General features: G+C 37.3%; 1 protein-coding gene across 6 annotated transcripts in view; it reads right to left on the bottom strand.

Annotated features, from left to right (window-relative positions):
* The window catches only part of ZNF385D (zinc finger protein 385D), a 971,783-nt gene that overhangs the window by 252,557 nt on the left and 699,064 nt on the right, over positions 1 to 20,162 (bottom strand). For all 6 annotated transcript variants that reach the window (XM_032162305.2, XM_032162308.2, XM_058442417.1 and 3 more), the window contains one exon: positions 4,706 to 4,848. In XM_032162305.2, the coding sequence (XP_032018196.1) occupies positions 4,706 to 4,848 (143 nt within the window). The remainder of the gene's footprint in view (positions 1 to 4,705; positions 4,849 to 20,162) is intronic.

Genomic DNA, 20,162 nt, shown 5'->3' with positions numbered 1-20,162 from the left:
CTCCTTGCTTTCATGATAAAATCATATTACACAGAGGAGCAGCACAGAGTCAAATTTCCTATGCTAATTTACATTTTTAATGTTAAAGAACCATCAGCCAAAGCTAGCTAAAGCAAAACAGTTATCCTCTTTTATTGCTCTTTTTTCTGCCTCTTTACTTTCTATGTGACCTCCTCACTCTTCCTTGTGCATATCCTAGAAGGCAGAATAACTAAATATTTACTGAGTGTCTGGCATCTGCAGGCAGAGGAAGTCAGTTTTCCTCATTTAATCTTTATACCAACTAGAAATAGAACCATGGGGATGGGGGCATGGAATCATGCTCAGTCAGTCCTCATGAACACATTCTCCAAAAGTAGTGCTTTTTCAATGACATTCTAAAAGTTTATTATTGTCACAACTATGAGTTAGAATATGAAGAAAATATGTTAGAGAAATAAAGAATAAAAGGGAAATGGTGAGACCCTAGGAGAAAACTGTCATAAAATGTGGCCATTTTTTCATGATTACCTTCTGTTCTGAACAACGAACATCCCAAAGTCTAGCCCAAGCCATTCTCCTTCAATCTCTAGCATTTTGAAAGCCACCTGTATCTCTGATAACAAACCTAAGAGTCTGGGCTTTTAAATTGCTTAGTTATTTTATTGTACAGGACACTGGGGCTCTGATAGATTTAGCCTTTGTCCACAGTTACAGAGACATTCAGCTTTTCTGATTCTGCATAGTGCTTTCCATTCTATCACTGGCATCTCAGCACCAGGGCCACCCCTGCCTTACATCCCAGAGACTGGAAGCCTGAGGCTTGTATGCCCACGGATCCTTGCCAACAGTGCCCAGGTATATTAGACGCCACTAAAGAGAAGTATTTCACAGAATTTGGATAGAAATAACTGGGATTACTGAGTGTCCTGTGTGTGCAACTCCATGACTCCATGAAAGTGAACGGAAAAAAACGAGAGCTACCAACGGTCTTCTCTGACCTGTTTGTCAAATACTCCCAATGGTTTTGTATGCACCTAAATCCTTAAATTATTTCCTGTTTGAATGCCTAGAATAGTTTGTATTTTTTTTACCCATCCCTCACTAAGACAACCATACAGCCATTTGCTCCTGTACTCAAGCTTTAACATTCTTTGCTGTACATCTTTCTGTATAAACACACTTTATTAACAAAAATTTCCTTATTTGTCAACTTCACCTTTACAAACTGAATTGTTTTCGTGGCAGAGGTCATAACATAATCTGTTATCACTGTTTCTGGCACATAATGATGCCAGAACAACTAGCAGCTGCTGAATAGCTAACAGTTGACTAAATGAACTAAGCTCAAGCCCCTTTCTAATATTTCTTTCCTAAACATCATCTATCTACTCCCATGACTGTTCCCTTTCAAGAAATATAAATTCAGAACAGGATCACTGGGATCAGAATATTTTTAAGCACTGAAACTCTAACGTCTTAAGAGATTAAAGGGCAGGCTGGGAAATACGTGAGGAATTCAAGGAAAGCTATCTTTTGTGTGAAAGCTACTAGAACATCAAGGGATACGTTTCTAGGGAATAGCTTCTGTTGTGACTCCTTAAAAGTTGGCTTTGAGGAGACTAAGGGATCCTGATAGTCTCACTGAATGTCTTATTTTATACCTATAACTCAGCTCTGATTCTACATCTGTTTCCTTTCCCTCCTAACTAGGCTAACTTTTATAGACATTTCATTATTCTTGCTGATTCACACCAAAACTTCATGGTTTATGCTCTTGCGGAAGATAATAGAGATATCCACTTATATTTTTATACATTTTATAAGTATACATTTAAAAATTTTTCCTTTATGTTTCTGCCAACTCCGTCCCAAATAGAGAGATGATTCCATATTCATATTCTCAGGGGAAGAATATAGTCTCTGATCACCAGGCAGATAGTCTCTGATCATCATGGACTTTGCTTTATAAAGGTCATATGGGTAAAAGATGTTGGGTGGCAGAGTTCATCACTTATCATCAAAGAAGGGATAGCTGTATTGTGGATGTAGGTAGGAGGGACTGCTGACTGCCTTGCAAAGTTTGTGTGTCTAAGCATGGCACGGAAAAAGCTGAGATCCAGGTGCCTAAAGGGCCATGCTAGCCAGGTGCTGACCATCTCATGAATGCCTATGTGGGTAAATAACTTGATGATCAGGGGAAGTCTCCCACCAAAGCCTTATAACCTGTTAGATAATTGTTGGAGTCCAAAACCTTAGCATACCCTGAAACAAAATTAGAGTGGATTTCCCTCCAGCCTGATGAAATGGACTCTCTTGAATGAGAAATAAAGTCAATTTATGGCAGTAAAAATTATGTTTTATACATACCGAATTTTGGGGTTTTGATTCATGTCTGCTATAAAATCAAGAACTCAGACTGTTACTGAAGCAAATGCTTTGTGCCCTAATTCTGAGTCAAAAGCTACCTGATTATGGGCTTTCCAACAATTCACTTCAGTTGGAAGCAAGGAATGACTTCATCCTTGGCTGGCTATATCTTGACCATCACTGGAAGGGAATAACCAAGGAAAAAGCAATAGTTGGAGCAACAGAGGGCCTCTTGGTTTAAGTAGAATAAATATCAACACAAGTTAAAATCCATGATGGAGGAAAAAGAATCAAGTCAAACTTTTGCAATCAGTTAGACAAGGAACTGTCACATTCAGAATCAGAAGGGTTTACAAGCTGCTTATGAGCATGCTGCTTATCACTTAAATAGTGCTTGTTATATACCAAGCTCCATTCTAAATGATTAACCCACACAACCCTTACCACAGACTTATGAGGCATATTATATTATTAGTCCCATTATATGGATGAAGACTTGATGACACATGGCAGTTTTGTGACCCATCCAAGGTCTTATCGATGATAACAGGCAGTTCTGAGATTTGAACTTAGTGTAGCTACAGAGTTCAGCTTGACCAACACACAATGCTGCCTTTGCCCACGAAAAAAACGCACAAATCTCTGAATGGTATAACCTCCCAATGAAGAGACTATCATACCTTTTATTTTAAAGATCAGGAAATAGCAGCAAAGAAGGTAAAGAGATTTGCTCAGGATCATGTAGCTCAACACATCGCTCATCTTTGTTTTATGTTAAATGATATTGTCAGTCAAATTAACCACTTTGTTATTAATATTTCCCAAGAGGCAAATCAAAAGTTTTAAATCCAGCCTTTTATGGCCTTCCAGGAATTTTACCTAAAATGCTCTTAAGCTGACCGCAGTGATGGGATGCCAAGTGGTCTCAGAGGCCAGAAAAAGCACCTTGATGGGTAATTCCCCTGGGTGTCTGGGACACAAGGCTGTGCCAGGAAACCACTTAACAGAAGAGCAGGCAAGAAATCAAGGAAAGGGAACCCAGGGGACTTCAGTGTAGTCATTTAGGAATAAGGGAATTTGATGCTGAGCAAGGTTTCCTCTACTCTTAATGCAACACCTAGGATTAGAAACCTGTGTTTTCTAAAGGTGATCTTTATTTTGCTTTATTTATGAAATACCAATTTCAAAACAAGATTCCTATGGAAAATTCCTCTCCCTACAAAAAGCAAAGGGATCATTTTGATTCTCCCTTGTCTTTTATCAAGAACTAGCATATAGCTGTACTGACTCACTGACATGTCCAAAGTCCATGTGACAAAGTACTGTTAAAGAAAATAAGACCCCCTGCTATCTCCTGAAGAATTATTTAATTGTGGGCTGAATATATATATATATATATTTAAATCCAACATGGGGACAAGATATTGCAACAAGAAAGCTGTATTATTTAGATCACTGGACATTTAGTGACCTCTCATGTTAATCCTTTCTGCTTTGGTTGCATTGACATGTCCTGTCATTGACAAGCTCAGACTTGCCTTTTAACAACCACTGTTGTTATCTGAAGGCTGAATAGATAATATTCAAAAAAAAAGTCACTTACTTGTTTCTAACCTTTTCAACCCCTATTTCAATTTTCATCCTAAGAGTACTCTTACTGATTGCAGAAAAAGAAACACATGATGATGAAAACAATGCATCTGCCAACTTACAAAAAGACATCTTAAAAGTGAAAATAGAGGTAAGAAAGTAATTGAACCTGTGCTGAGAGGCTATTGACAAAGCCCAAAGAAACAAAGAAATATGAGAGTTAACTTGGGCAACAATAACACACACTAAAACTCTTTGCTACCAGAACCCTGAGTTGTTTTAAGTTAATGGTGGGAAGAAAGTGCCGTATGCTTAAAACATAATCACTGCTGTCATTGTCAAGGTCCTATTTATTAAGTTAGAAAAACGTAACAGATTTGGAAATTAAAGTAGATAGAAGAAACACATTTTTAATTTTTAAATACCTGCTGAAATTCTAATGTTCTCTCTAATAAATACACTGTTTCAATATGGATGTATGCCTACAAACCTATAGAATTGTTGCTGTTGCCCAGAAGACACTAGGGGGGATACATCAACTCATGATCAACTGAATCAGATGGAATCTCTTTTTATTTTCCTCGAAGGAGCCTGGTTCTGGGGATTTTGACTAACCAGGCAAACAACTAACTTCATTATGGCTTCTAGACAAACCATGCAATGAACAATATAGCAAAATGGAGGCAGTGGCCGAACCAACCCTGGTCTTTAAGTTAGTTTTCTAATACCTTCCACTCAGGCAAAGACAAATTTGGCAGGTACTTACCGCATTGAAATTGGGGAAGAGGTTGACTGCAGCTGCAGTGTCAAGAGGAAAGGGAAGAAATGGTTTAATATCCAGCGATGGTTGCAAAGGAGGGGCTGGTGGACGGACAAGGGCTGGGAGAGCAGGACTCTGGCATGTACCACCTGTGAAGACCAGAGCAAAGGGAGCAATCAGGGACACCACGCATGGAAAAAAACAGCAAAGTTGCTTTTGAGACAAAAAGGCCAGCTTTGTGGGTCACTGGAAAAAACAAGACATGGACTCTATTGACCTCAACTGGGAACTGGCCAATGAGCAAATTTGCCATTAGGCAGAGGGAGCTAGTTGAACTGCTCCATTTTCCTTTAATTATAACTATCTGGTTATGTAAGTAACATCAACATTTCAAATGCCCCAACCTGTCTTTATTTTCCTGCCTAGAGCTCCAGATTGGGTCAGTCACAAATCTGCAACCAAGTTCTCTGAATCCAAAGGGAAAACCCCTCCATCATGCACCCATCCCTCTTTGAAAACTAAACCACTCACAATATGCATTAAGTCTGAGTGATTATTTTACAGAACTGCTCTTTGCTACCACTTCCAAAACTCTGGCAGCAAGATGACATGAACTTGGCACATAAAAGAAATTTAACCTCAAACTCAGGCAGCTGTACCTTACTGCTCTAGCAACTGGAGGATTAAAAACCAGCCAAACCAGTGCTACGATGTCTGAACCGTTCAGCACCCCTACAGCTCTGAGTATTCAACAACTCCCTGCCTCTCTCCCAGTCATGAGTAGGTGGAATTTAGATGGCCACTGTTGAGCAGGCAGTGGGAATATTATGCCAACAAAGACATCCCCTTTGCATGCCAGTAAGTAGCCAGCCTTTTGCAAGAGAGCACATACATTTGCCCCCGTTATAGGACTCCACCACACTCAGGAGCTGGAAGGATGGAAGCCCATCTTTAGTGTTCAGTCTCCCATATTTTGGTAACATTCCAAAACATCAATTTGCTGTTAATTAAAGGCTGTTTGAATCCTAGGAAACCATTAAAATATGCCAGCATTCTTCTAATCTGAGAGGCAAGCAACAGACTGTAAAAACTTGCTGGTGAGAATCCAACAAGCATTAGGAAAACAAAATGCAGTGGGATTTTCTTCTCTTCTAGGAGACATGCTTGTGCCACTTACTTGCCTGCCATCTCGTTTTTAAAAACAAAGTAGAGTGAGTCTCCTCGTATAAATTGCCTTTACAAATTTCACAACAAACTCTCTGGCCAACTGCACACAGAACATCATCTTGCCCTCAATCAGTTACCTGAGCATAAAATTAACATTGTGAAAATGATTCCCCAATGATAAATCCAACCCTATGGGGCCACAGAGGATCTGCTAACAAGGTAGATGACTTAGTACCTATAACAGAAGCCATCAGCACAGGATTTAATTAACCATACACAAGAACCATCAGCTCTCCTACTCCCAGGTATAAAATCAGCTAGAGCCAAATTAAGAAAAACAGTATTTTCCCCCACTGTCTTACCTTCCTTCTTGAAATAATAATAGCACGGCCGACAATAGCAAAGTCAATAACTGAAGTCTGTAATCAGTAAACTAATTTTCAAAGTAGTACAAGGCAGTAAATAAAGGGCAGATGTCAAAACAAATAGAGATAACAACGAAATATAATAAGTCTACATTCACCAGAGCACACTACAAACTTAGTTTATTGTCCACTTGGTAGTGTGTTGAGTGTGAGTGTGTAACCATTTTTAGAGAGGGCATCCAAAAAACTTTAGTGATAGACCTGTCATGAGTTTAGTGTTGTCAAAACTTTCTCTTTTAATAAAAAATTTTAAAAACCAAAATAAATTTTTGGATGGTACATCTTTAAAAAACTCAGAAGTAAGCCTGGGCATGGTGGCTCACACCTGTAATCCCAGCACTTTGGGAGGTCAAGGCGGACGGATCACTTGAGGTCAGGAGTTCAAGACCAGCCTGGCTAACATGGCAAAACTCCATCTCTACTAAAAATACAAAAATTAGCCAAACGTTGGGTGTGCACCTGTAATCCCAGCTACTTGGGAGGCTGAGGCAGAAGAATCGCTTGAACCCAGGAGGCAGAGGTTGCAATGAGCCAAGATCGCACCACTGTACTTCAGCCTGGGCAACAGAGCAAGACTCTGTTTCAAAAACAAAAACTCAGAAATAAAGTAAGCTTTGGTTGAAATCAGTGATGTGGTGAAATTTAAGAAGTAATTTTAAATTACTTTTATTTTTGTTGTTGTTGTTTTTGAGACAGGATCTCACTATTTCCCAGGCTGGAGTGCTGTGGTGCCATTATGGCTCACTGCAGCCTCAACCTCCTAGGCTTAGCTGATCCTCTCACCTCAGCCTCCCAAGTAGCTGGGACTACAGGTGCATGCCACCATGCCCACCTAGTTTTTGTACTTTTAGTAGAGACGGGTTTTTGCTATGTTGCCTAGGCTGGTCTCAAACTCCTGAGCTCAAGCAATCCATCCACCTCAGCCTCGCAAAGTGCTGGGATTACAGGTGTGAGCCACCATGCCCGGCCCTAAATTGCTTTCATTTGTGTGACACATCATTCTTTGCAAATGATACTCATATACATTCACCTGGTTTGATTCTAAGATTTCAGAAATTAGTTAAGGGTTAACAACATAATATCATGTAGAGAAAAAGAAATATGTTGATAAACTCTGCAGTTGTTTATCTTGCTTCTGCAGAAAATTCCAGGCTTATAATTACAAGAATGCAATTTAGCAAGAAAATATTCTACAATTGTTTATTTAAGTCCTCCTCTGGTTTAGGGTATCCAAAGAAGTTAAGGAATAGCTCAAGCTGATTTTTTATCGAGCACAATGAGAGAAATAATAAAAATATGTCCATTCAATTATCATGTAAATTTAATTTCCCATTCTCTCTTTCAGGATATCTATTTCATTTATACTTGTATAAACAGTTCAAGGTCCTCTCTCAATGTTCCACCTGGAGTTTCCTTCCTCGGGGATTAAAAAAAACCATCAAAGAAGAGTCATAAAAACCTTAGAAAGTTAGAAAAAATATTTAAGCTCATCTCTTCTCACCTGTTGGAAGAGAGTACTGTATAAGATTGTAGGAAAGCAGAGGACATGTGGCTACATATTTTTAGACTATTTGCTATGCAAATACAGGTGTAGGGATGCTGTGGGTCTGATTCCCAGAGCCCCCTTTGGCACCAAGGCACTCCTCTCAGCCGCTTGGAGTGCTGGTGGCTGATGTCCCTGGCCTGAGAGCCTCTTTACAAATTGCCCTGCGCCAAAAAGAGCTGCCTCACCTAAGGTGACCCCTAAGTGGAGGAGTTGATAGCCCCAAGCAATGACTGATTCATACAGGAGTTTATTGGCTTTGCCCCCTTGCCTCAAAGCAGGAAAACGCTGAAGCTCTATTTTACCTCCAAAGTTCCTCATGGCATCTAGGGTAGGCTGAGGCCTCTGCTGTGACTACATCACAGTCCAGCTCCTTCCTCTTCCCAATCCTGTATCCCTCACTTCTCACAAATGTTTCCATGGGCACTCCCTAATAAAGTCTCAGAGCTCACTTTCAGAATAACTCCATCTGTGACAACAGGATACAGCAATTCAGGTGTTTAAGTAAAATGTAAAATTGCTTTATTCTAAAATAGATACTTGCCTCCAAACCTATAGCAGTGATACTGAGGCAGGAAATTGAAGCTACCTCTTAAAAATTATCTGTGACTAACATTTCTGCTTTTGAAATCTGGATTAGTCCTAAAATATTTTACTTGTACCAATCTGTACTTGCTCAGCAACAAGAATACTATTTGCAAATAGTGCAAAATCAAAACTGGCAAATATAATATGTTTCATCTGTAAAGCAAATTAAAATATTCTCTTTGAGAAAATAGCTATTTCATTTTCCCATATTTAAATAGAAACTATTGCATTTAAGATATGCATACGTTTATTATTTTACTTATCATAAAATTATCTTGATAACTATAAACATGAAAATGTATAATAGATTGGTAGATATTTCTATAGGTGAGAAAGTTTTGTTCTTAACGTTTACCAACAATGTCACTTTATTCATTGGAATGTCACATTTCTGGGAATATTAATATTCTTAATTTGAAGCAGGTCTTTTAAAGCCTCCATGGAGTAGGGTCAGAAAAATATATAAACTCTATATCTAGTACCACATATTTCATAGCCTATGCTATTTTATTACACAGTTTTAACAAATTAGTCTGATTTCAGAGAAGTTACTATCTCTCTATACCAAAATTTGTTATATGACATTAAAGTCAACAAATGACAAAAACATTTACATTTATTAGTACAGAATAGCAATCAATACTGAATAAGGTATTGAATAATTAATGCAAATTAAGTGATCATTAATGTTCACAAAATTCTTCTCCCTCCTTTTTTGATGTTTTTGTTAGCATATGTTTAGAATTTAAGTTTCAAATAGCGAACTATAGAATAAACATAATAAATATTGTTTTGGTCAATTTATAGGAGCTGTATATTCACAAAAGTACTAACTTGTGAATTTGAAAAAAAAAAAACAGTTACTAATTCGTAAGTACTTGTTAATAGAGACTGAGAAAGTAAGACACATTCATTTCAGAAATTTGCATTTTTGAAAAGCAAATTGATATGTAAATTTAGACATGTTTGTTTTGATAATTCATACAGATAAATAGGAACTCTAAACCAGTGGTTGTCAGTTGAAACTTACTGTATTAGATAGTATATATAAAGTGCCCTAACACAGTGCCTGGCCAATTGGCGCTCACCACATGAGAAATATGTTTTTTAATAAACCAAAGAACTTCCAAAGCAGCTACTTAGGCCTTCTGAAAGCAGTCAATCAAGATAATTTTAAAGCTACCTTCATTTTTTTCTCTTTGCTTATTATCTTGACTGCCTCAGAAGAATGATCACAATAAGAGGTTACTTTGTAAATTAATATATTGAAATACTCCATGAGAGTGAGGTGGTGTTCTTTCCATAATACAACTCTTTTAACCTTGAACCTCTGCACTCAATCCATTGAGCATTCGTCAGTCATAGACATCCTGCCTGACAACTTCATCTTAATCTTAACCTTAATCTACTACTTTATCTTTCGTTTCCCCAGGTGACAAAACTGAAGTTCAAAATGATCAGGGATTGCCACTGTTAAATATTCATGCCAATGGAGAATTTTGTGCATCATTAAAATATATATATATTTATAAAAAACAGCAGAAACATCTAATTTCCTGATAGGATAATTTCAATAGTATTTTTAGTATCTTTTCCCTTCATCATCAACTTATCTGTAGTGAAATATATATACTTAATTATATTAAAATATATATGCACTTATTTATATTGACATATATACTTACTTATGTTGAAATTATGTGTTTTTCAATAATAAGCTATGATTACATTACTAAACTCCTCCAAACATTCACATATAGCAGGAAATGATATATAGCATTTTGTATAATATTAGATCCTAAGTAGTTATTTAATAAGCAACTAATTTGACATACATGGAGAATTATTCAAATCCATTTTCAAATATGTCAGTTAGAATTTGCTATGTCCATGGGGCAAGAGAGGGACTCATTATAGGAATTCAGGGGTCTATGTGATAGTAGGCATAAAAACTTTAGATCTGATCCTACTAAGAAGAAGTAGAAAATAAATAACGGCATAAATGCTGAGAAATAAAAACGAAATCCTAAGCCCCCCCCCCACTGACTGAACGAATCCCCTTTGGCCAAGGAGAACCCAAAGAAACCTTGAAAACTGAGTTCCCAGCCATGAAGGGATGGGAGATCTGACATGCCTACTTATACCTCCTCCCTCACTAACAGCCATTAGCCTTTCTTCCTTATGGGCTAACCAGAAACTAGCCCTTTCAACCAAACAACTGATGCTGCTCCCTTTTACAGTTTCCACAAAACAATGGACCAGCATTCCTTCTGGGTAAGAGACCACTGATGGCAGAGTGCTTCTGGCCAGTCTAGGGACAATACGCAGTGAAGGTTTTTGTGTCCTCTGCTACCCTATTGGACATCAGAGGGCTCCAGACTTCAGCCTTGGATCATGCTAACATCTCCGTTTTTTGAACACAGGTCCCACGGAGAGGCATAAAGCTCAGTTATGCATGTACATCTTCTACTTTCATAAATATTCATGCCTCCTTCTATAGCTTATTATACATGTATTTGGCCACCTCTTTAAGCATAAATTCCTGTTCACTTCGTCCCTTCCTTGAAGTGTCTGTTTCTGGCTTCTGGTTGGAGGCTATGCTTCCCAGCCTGTCAGAATGGCCAGCCTGCAGGCTGCAAATGTTTATGAAAAATAAAGGTCTCCTTTCCAAATTTAAGAATATCATCATTCTTCAGTTAAAAAAGCAAAACTTGATTTGGCCAAAACGTTGGCCATGGAGTGCTGCAGTTAATGGAATTGGCCAGCCAGGGTGGGAGTAAAGCTAGAGAATATAGATAATTTAATATATCTATTCATTAATTGGCATGGATTAGCCTTCTATCCTCTTAATTCCTTTAAAACAAGCAATTCTGCCAGGTATCTCTTATAATATCCAATTTATAAAATCAAAAGCCAAGCTTCTAGGAAGCAAAATATCTTACCAGAAAGAAACTGAGCAACCCTAATGATTTTTAATGCACTGATACAAATAGCTTTTGAACTAAAACAACAATATGATAAAAACAAAATAACAATTTAGAAAACCACCTTACAGAATCATTTTGTCAAATTAGTACCCAGACATAATTTGTTGAAGCCAGCAATCTTACGAGAGGTTTTTATTAAAGGAAGGTTTTTATTAGGGAGGGAGGGAGGGAGGGAGGGAGAGAGGAAGAGAGGAAGGAGGGAGGGAGGGAGTGAAGGAAGGAAGGAAGGAAGGAAGGAAGGAAGGAAGGAAGGAAGGAAGGAAGGAAGGAAGGAAGGTGGGAGGGAGGGAAGGAGGGAAGGCAGGGAGGGAGGAAGGAAGGGTCACATTCCTTGTGAAGGAATATTCAGTATTTATCGCTGATTTTTATCCCCAGCATGGGAACATGCTGGCACTGCCTTATATTTGAAGAAGAATCCAGAAAGATATGAATATCATATCAAATATGTTTCAAAACCCCTGAAATTTACATTCTTTAACATCTACTGACCAAATCAGATAAATAAGTATGTGTTTGTCACATTCCCTTGCATGTCTGCCTCTCCAATATTCAAGGTTGTTGGTTGGGGATAACAATGAGCAATTTTCCTGTTGGGATTTTTTACTCTTTGTCTAGGAAAATTGTATGTTTACCATGTTTCCTTAAACCTCAGTCATCCAAACTCCATCCACTTCCCATCTCTGTCCTCAACAGAATGATATAACTAAAAACATATTTTGACATAGTATTTGAATTTAGTATGATTTGGTAACCATTTTTCTTTCGTTTTTTTTTTTTTTTTTTTCTTTTTTTTTCCCCACCCCTCTCCTCTGTTTTGGATTGTTGATTCACCGACTAGGTTTCAGAAAGTTGATCCAGCACTTGCTACCTTAGTATAAAGCTCCTCATTGACCTAAAGTGAACTGGCCTGCAGGTCAACTCAAATGTTGAAACTCAAGGTCTGATCCCATAAGGGCAAGTTGTCAGCCCTAATCCACACAGGATGGTGACTGCTGTCTCGTACATCCTGCTTTTGACCACCGAGAGGAATGAGGTGAGAATGGGAGTATGAGTCAGGGCAACTGGAGCTCCATTCTGGAAATACTGATTCAAAAACATTTGCCCATGTCAATGGTCAGTGATTCGATCTTTTCACATGAAAGAAATCACATGGAAGTGATCTGGGTTTCCCCTTGTCCAAATTATTTATTCATTTTCAGTTATGGTATTTAAATATTCCAGTAAGTCACCTCAACACACTTGGAAGGAAGCTAGGAAAGAAGCACTAATAGTATTTTATCTGTCACTGTCATTAAATGCCACGACCAAAATCAAAACACTGATAATTATCCAGTTGCCAGTATCCTGAATCAAGGTCTCCACTAGAAGAAAAACGGGATCTCTCACTTATTTAACTAACTTCGATGACAAATTCTGGTGCCTGAAACATACTAGAGAAAAATTATGTTAGGAGTATCAGGCAAGGATTTTTAAATATTTAAGCCCAAATATCCCTCTGTACTACAGCCCCTTTGTCAGGGAGACAGTGAATAATTCAGGACAGGTGCCTGCTTTATAGGAAATCAAAAGATTTTGCCTGGAAAATTCCTCTCAAGTTTACTGCCAATGATATAGAATATAAAATCACAAAATTTCCCTCAAGAGGAATTTCTTAAAATTTAATTTCACACCATCAATCATAACTAATAAAAGAGGTATCATGCTGGGATGTCCAATATGGTGGCCATTGACAGCCACATGTGACTATTTTAAATTTGAATTAATTAAAATTAGTAAAATAAAAAAAATTCAGTTCTCAGTCACACTAGCCACATGGGGCTAGAGGCTTCTGTATTGTACATTGCAGATATAAAACACTTCCATTCTCACAGAAGGTGCTATTGGACATTACAGCTCCAATGCAAAGCAATGTTCTCAAGCAGCAAATAATTTACAGATGAGATGCTTGATACAGTCTGTTTCAAAATGAATTGCTGATGGGAGAGAAACTCTTGCTTTCTCCTGGGTCCTTCGACTTTTTAGATTGAGGAGAGGAGTTTTCTCAAAGCTGAATGTGTTACTGTCAGAAGCCAGACACTGTTGGGACCGTGCCAAAAAGGAATCATCGTCCATTTCTAGAGATGACCATGGCAGTCTATGAATCTTCATGTGTGAGCAGTGATGATAATACTCAAAGAACAAACAAAATTTTTAAAAAGCTAATGATTAAATAAATACTAATGAATAATGTGTGCTTTAGATAAAAATGATATCACATCTTTGAACCAAGCATGCATAAAGGAGCCAGTCATAGGGCAAATGAGTGTTTATTAGTACCTGATAAACCTTGGAAGTACAATCACAAAGTTTTCATTTCTGCCAACAAATTATGTCAAAATCTAGTCTCATTAGTGGTCAAGTGTTTAAATTAAGCTAATGTAGGCAGTTAAACCTGCCTTACTACATCTGTCTCTCAGGGAAATTTCACTCATGATATCTAGGCTTTGGTCATCTCACTCTTAAAAAGAAAAAAATGATGCCAAAATCTTGTTACATGGTCTTATTTACTCATGATCTGTACCTCTTAATTGAGACTTGCCTGCATGAACTTCTCTGTGCCAGTGGGGCTGGGCAAAAGGGAGAGACTGTTTAGAAAAGGAAAGAATGGTCAATATTGTCTCAGGCTGCAGAAGGATCAAGTAAGATGGTAATGTCTGGTAGATTTAATGTCATGGAGATTTTTGGTGACCTTTATGAGCCATTTAAGTGTAGTCATTTATGTGGGTCGCATTAAAGAGACGCCACTTTTGAGGAGGGTGAGGAATGAGTGAGGGTATCATAATGGAGACCGGTGGAGACAATTATTGTGAAAATTTTGACTGGGAAGGAAAAGTAGAGTGGGACACTATACATATGGGTAAATAAGCCTTATGGGCATAGAAAGAAACCGATTCAATCCAGAATATCTAATAAAACTCACTTTTGGAATGTCACATTTCAACTAGCAATTTAGAACCCAAAATATGAATCATAAAATGTAAATTATAACCCCTGAAAACACAGTAAGCAATGTAATTTGTGTTATCTAAGTTACATCGCACCCAACTTGCTCTTGAAACCTACATCAAAGTATGGCAAAGAAAACCAATCATCTATTCCTGGTGCAGGATGCAGCTCAAGCACGAGTTTCTCTATTCAGTATTTCCTGGACATCTCTGTAGAAAGATCACTCCCTGGTGCCCTGCTCTGGCCTGCACAGGCTTCCTTCCAGCCAACATTACTAGACTTACTTGACTTTGTATCTGTCTCCCTATATGAGGAAGCTGTTTGTTAAGAAGAATATCTGTTCCATTTGTTCTTGACTTCTATATATTAGGAGGTTCCTGGTATCTATTAAGTGACTTGTGTATTGTTTTAGAAATGGATGGATGGATGGATGGATGGATGGATGGATGGATGGATGGATGGATGGAAAAATGAGTGAGCAAACAAATGAATACATGAAGTTGAATCATCACAGCCTGCTGAGATCTTGCACCCATTTTTTTATTGGGTCCAAATTAACAATGGTGTACATTTACAAACCAGCAGTTTCTTTGAAGAACTAGAAAAGAAAAGGGGATTAAACTATCAGCGTTTATTGGAGTGTACTGCTAAAAGGTGAGAAACATTTTATCAAAGATTTTTAGTGCAATTAAGCTCCCATTATTGTTTTCTTCAGAAAAATAAATGGCCCAAACACAATAAGTCCTAGGCTTTTTATTTTATTAACATCTTTTCCTCTATATAAGTTTCTTAAACATGGATTTCATTTTTAGGTGTAAATGTATGCTATCTCTTAAACAACTCCCCTTGATTCCCATGGCATAAAAGCAATATTATTTCTACTTCCATACACTGGGTACTATACTGGGTCCTCTCTGTAGGATAGCTCCTTTGATCATTTAATATAGTCTAGTGAACAAAGAAATGGAGCAATAGTAAGGTTAAAACAATTGCTCAAGTTCATGCAGTTAGTGAGTGGTAGAGCCAGGATTTGTCAACAAACATTCTGCTTCCAGAGTGTAAGTTCTTATATCTACATTTTATGCAGAGATTGCCACTTTTTTGATGAAAGGTGGTAGAGAAAAAATGTATAAACAAAAAGATAGTTTCAATTAAACTTTGCCAAAGCAAGTCAGATCAGTATATACTAAGAGGCAATCATTTGTGAGGCAAAGGATTATTCAAGAAGCAATTTCATAAGCATCTTGCCTCCACAAGTTTATAATGTTTATAATCCAGTATATTGTAGATTATCCATATGTTGAGTCTACCAGATAACCATGTGTTTTTCCATAGGTATTAGATTTGTATTCTTTTTGTATCAATTCATTGTTTGTTCAGTTGTCCCTTTTATTTTGCCTGCATAGTTTAGAAGAACAAAATAGAAACTAAGTTTGCATTCAACGTAACTAATTCTAATTAATGATGATAGCTCTAAGAGCATTCACTTGATTGTCAATGTTTTCACTCAATGTTCCATTGTGATTTTTTCCACATTCTAATCTAATTTTATTTAATAAAGACCACGGCACAAAATTCTTAGGAAGTCTAACTGTTGTTGGCATGTCACTGTCACCATCATCAAATTAAATAAAATTTATTAAGAACAGTGAATACCACACTGTCACTGTTTTAAGTGCCTATATTTAGCACATCTCTAGCATTTGCAGTATCCATTAGCTTCCAAGGTTTAGGAACTGTGAGTTCTTGGATTCCATTGCTTTGGTGAACATTCTTACAAACTCTATAATACCAAAAAGATATTCTGATTTCAATTTCCTCAAGAACATTCCCTGTGGAGCTGACTTGAGCTCTGTTTAGTCTCGGCCTCAATGTGATTGTTTCTTCTGGCAGGTTGTGCTTAAAACAAACCTTACTTTATATTTTCTTTTAATTCTGAAACATTTAGTCTTCGGAGAAGATGTAAAATCAGTTCCTAATGGAATTGTAGTAATTGTGGAATCCCGAAAAGGATTTACTTTAAATGTAAGAGAAATAAAATGCCTATTAAATGATGGCAAGCAAGAAGATCCACACAACCATATTTTATTTTTATAAGGAGTCCTGTCCCTTTGAGCCTATATTATGGTCTAGATTCTTTGCTAGATAACTTTACATACATTATTTGTGTAAACAATGAAGATATCCTTATTTTCATTTTACAGGTGAAGAAAAGGAGGTTTAGCAAGATCATCATACTCGAGATAAACCACTTGCTAAATGGTACAGCTAGGTAGAATTAGAAACCAGACAGGGATGATTTCAAAGCCCATATCTATTTTTTTTTTTTTTTTTTTTTTTACTGTATTATACCTCTCCCCTTTTCAAATATCTACCAAGTCCTGATTTCCACCAAATTGAAAGAACAACTGATAGGAGCAGAAATGTCCTCCAAGGAAAAGACCTACATTTTCACATTCAAATGGCCAGAAGGCAGCAGATACAGGATTTACAAAGCCAGAAAAAGCGATGAACTGCTTATAGCCCCAGGTAGAAGTCCTCATATCAGGGTTAAGGAGCTATCACCAATGCAACACATAACAAAAGGGACATCTATATTATGATAAAAGAAAAGACATCATAAAATAGTGCAGTAAAACACAAGGATTAAAGCTAAACTAACATGAAAAGGAGGCAAATAATCAGTGGGACTTGTCATTGCTGGGGGCCATGTCAGTGGAGATAATGAGCATTAAAGGCTAAATCTGAGGCAGCTTTTGGGAGGGTCCCTGGGCCCTGAGAATCCCAGCACTGACCAGAAGACCAAGATCAGAGGCCAAGGTTAATGAGAAAACACAGGTTTTTTCTGGTTGACATCATCATGTTTTCACCCTCTTGTGAATTGCAGCCTAAATATACAAATCTGGAACTTGGCATGAGGCACATATACATCTTGACTTGTACAACCAATTCCCATCCATTTTACTCAACTCAGGCTGAGCCAGAATTAACTAACTAATGCAGAATGCCACAGAAATTGCATCTGATTTTTCTTTGGCTGCAAATTCACTAGAAGCTCATGTTCTTACTATTCCTTAGAATTTGGGAGTCTAGAAAAGCACAGGCCTAAATAAATTTCTAAGAGGAAAATTTAATTTAACAATTAGAGTAAAATATTCTGGTAAGGAAATTGTATTCTGCTAGTGTGTGGGGGATCATATAGACTGAATCATTTAAAGCAGTCCCAATTTCAAATAATAATAACCAGTAAAATAATAATAACCACTCTAAATTTTGAGTAGTTTATATATACATAGGCTGTTAATTTTCACAGCAATTCTGTTAGTCCTTAATAATTTAGTTTTTTAGTTGTGGAAACTGGGGAATCTATGAAATTAAGTACTCTGTAGCAGCTAATTCAACCTATGAGTACATAGGTTGATTGATTTTAATACTCGTTCTTTGTAAAAATCATATTATCTGTATTGTCCCCATAAGCCAAGTATAAGAATCCATTATACCACTCCCCTTCTAGTACTCAGGGCATATATTATCCATCAATTATATTTCCAGTTGGCCTCAGAATCCTCCTTAACACAACATACCAGTATCTAATCCAGTTAATCACAGTTTGCTATCCCAGACACAAACCCTCAACATCAGGGCACCCAAACCTCTATTCTTAGTGATCGTCAATCAGGCTAAAAGATGCACAGAAATCCTCTGTAAGTTTTGGAAGACAGACAGTAGAATAATGCTGACAGTTTCCTCATACCTTTGGCAAAGTGTCCAGTCGTCTTCTGGTTAGAGAATCCAGTGAGAGTACTAAGAAAGGCATCTGATTTGTCTGTGAAAGCTTGCCCAGGTTATGAAGATAACTGGAGACCTACATTTGTACCTCAGTAAATGGGGGACTTTCATTCCTGGACATTCTGCAACAGCCAGTGTTGACCTGGTAAATCTACTTGAGATTCCCTCATGATTCCAATGTGACTGAATGCCTTGAGAAGATACAGCTCCCTCATAGCTATTCTTCTTTATTGATATGTCTTAGACAGTAGAAGTTCGTGGAGTGACCTAATCACTGTAAACCCAAACGTTTTGTAGAAAACACAACAACAAATAACCCTAAAGGGAAACTGGAGAAGGGGCTCTGATCACAGCCTCAGGAATTGGAGTTAGTCCCTTCAAATTCATGGACCTGTTTGACTTAAATTGTAAAGATTATTTTGTGCTTTTGAAAGGACATTAATCCCAAATGAAGAACAAACAGAATTAATCAAATTTCTTTGAGGAGGAATGCCTGCTGAGAGGGGAGAGAAATTCTGTAAGAAGCACGGCTTCTGAAATTGGCCCTGCATTTTCCTGAATGATTCTGATCTGTACTGCATATAGTTTTCAAAAGTCATTATGCTTTCCAAGTGCTAAATATTTGCTTCCCAAGTTATCAATGTCATTATGACCTTTTCTTGCCTATTTATACAATTTAATGTCCTCCTTATAAGCGAAGATAAGAAAACTACTTTTTAAAAATTTTGTAAATTTATGTTGTTCAACTGCTCTCTGCCCTTCAAGGTTCAGCTGAAAGGCCCTGTCACCCACCCCCCAACCCCATCCACTTAGCATGATAGTCAGTTTTCCCTTTTGCAAACTTCTACAGAATATTCTAAGTGCTTAAGAGCACAGGCTTTGTCATCAGAAACCTGCATCCAAATTCCAGTGTTTTTATGTCCAAAAGAAATTAACAGCTATTTCGGTTCTTCTTCTATGAAATTAACAGCTATTTCGGTTCTTCTTCTATAAAATAACAGCTAAATTCCAGGATTTCTGTAAGGCTTACAGGGAGAAATACTTAATAAATACTAAATTATAGTAACTATTCTTAATGTCTTTTTTACTCATTTTTTATCAAAATGATATGAAATAATGGAATATATTTTATTAAATTTAATTTTATTAGCATTATTGCTTAAATCGTTAATCGGTATATCTCTTATGATACTTACATTTTGTTTGCTAGTAATTTGATTCTGAGTTAAGCTTTTGAAGGGAAGTATTCATGGCTGGATCATCTTAATTCTTTTCTATGGTGTCTAAGAAAGAGTTTTGAAAATTATAGGCACCCAAGTACTTTTCAGTGAATGAATAAATAAGACATTGTTGCTTTGAAAGCTAATCCAGAGAGAAGAAATGAAAATGGCAAACTATACTTAATGTCATTAATACTATTAGGTACCTGTTTTCAACGTGCTCATTGTGAGGTGGTGGGCATAGGAAACAATACTGAAAAGAGAGAGAAATAACAAAAAGGAAGGGATGGAAGGAAGGAGGTTTGGAGGGAGGGAGACTAGCAGGGGGGGAAAATAACAGTTTGGAGAAATAATTATATCCAAGTGACTTACTTGACCTCGACAGAACTGTTAGTGAAGCAGCCTGTGAGTCGTACTAAAAATACCCCCAAGTCATCCTATATGGAAATGCCCACTCTTAAATGATCTCATGGTAACCCATAGAAGCATATGTCTTTTAAACTGGAAAGTGATCAACCAAGAGTGTGGCATTATCTGACAGAATATTGTATGAGAGAGACTCTCTCAGTGCCTAATACATAGTAAGTACTCAAAATATGATAGCTGACTTGGAATCCGGAACGTAAATATTTAATATTATTTATGGTCAGTGGAAAAATAGAGTCACACTAATTCACTTCCTCCCTTTTCAGCTTGTCCTCAGTTCATTACCTGTTCTGTCACCTCTTCTCTCTTGGCTGCCTTCATCTTTCATTCCTC

Source organism: Hylobates moloch, unplaced genomic scaffold, assembly GCF_009828535.3.
Source record: "Hylobates moloch isolate HMO894 unplaced genomic scaffold, HMol_V3 SCAFFOLD_8, whole genome shotgun sequence".
Lineage (NCBI taxonomy): Eukaryota > Metazoa > Chordata > Mammalia > Primates > Hylobatidae > Hylobates > Hylobates moloch.
Note: the sequence above shows the minus strand (reverse complement) of the source record. Positions and strands in the feature narration are given on the sequence as shown.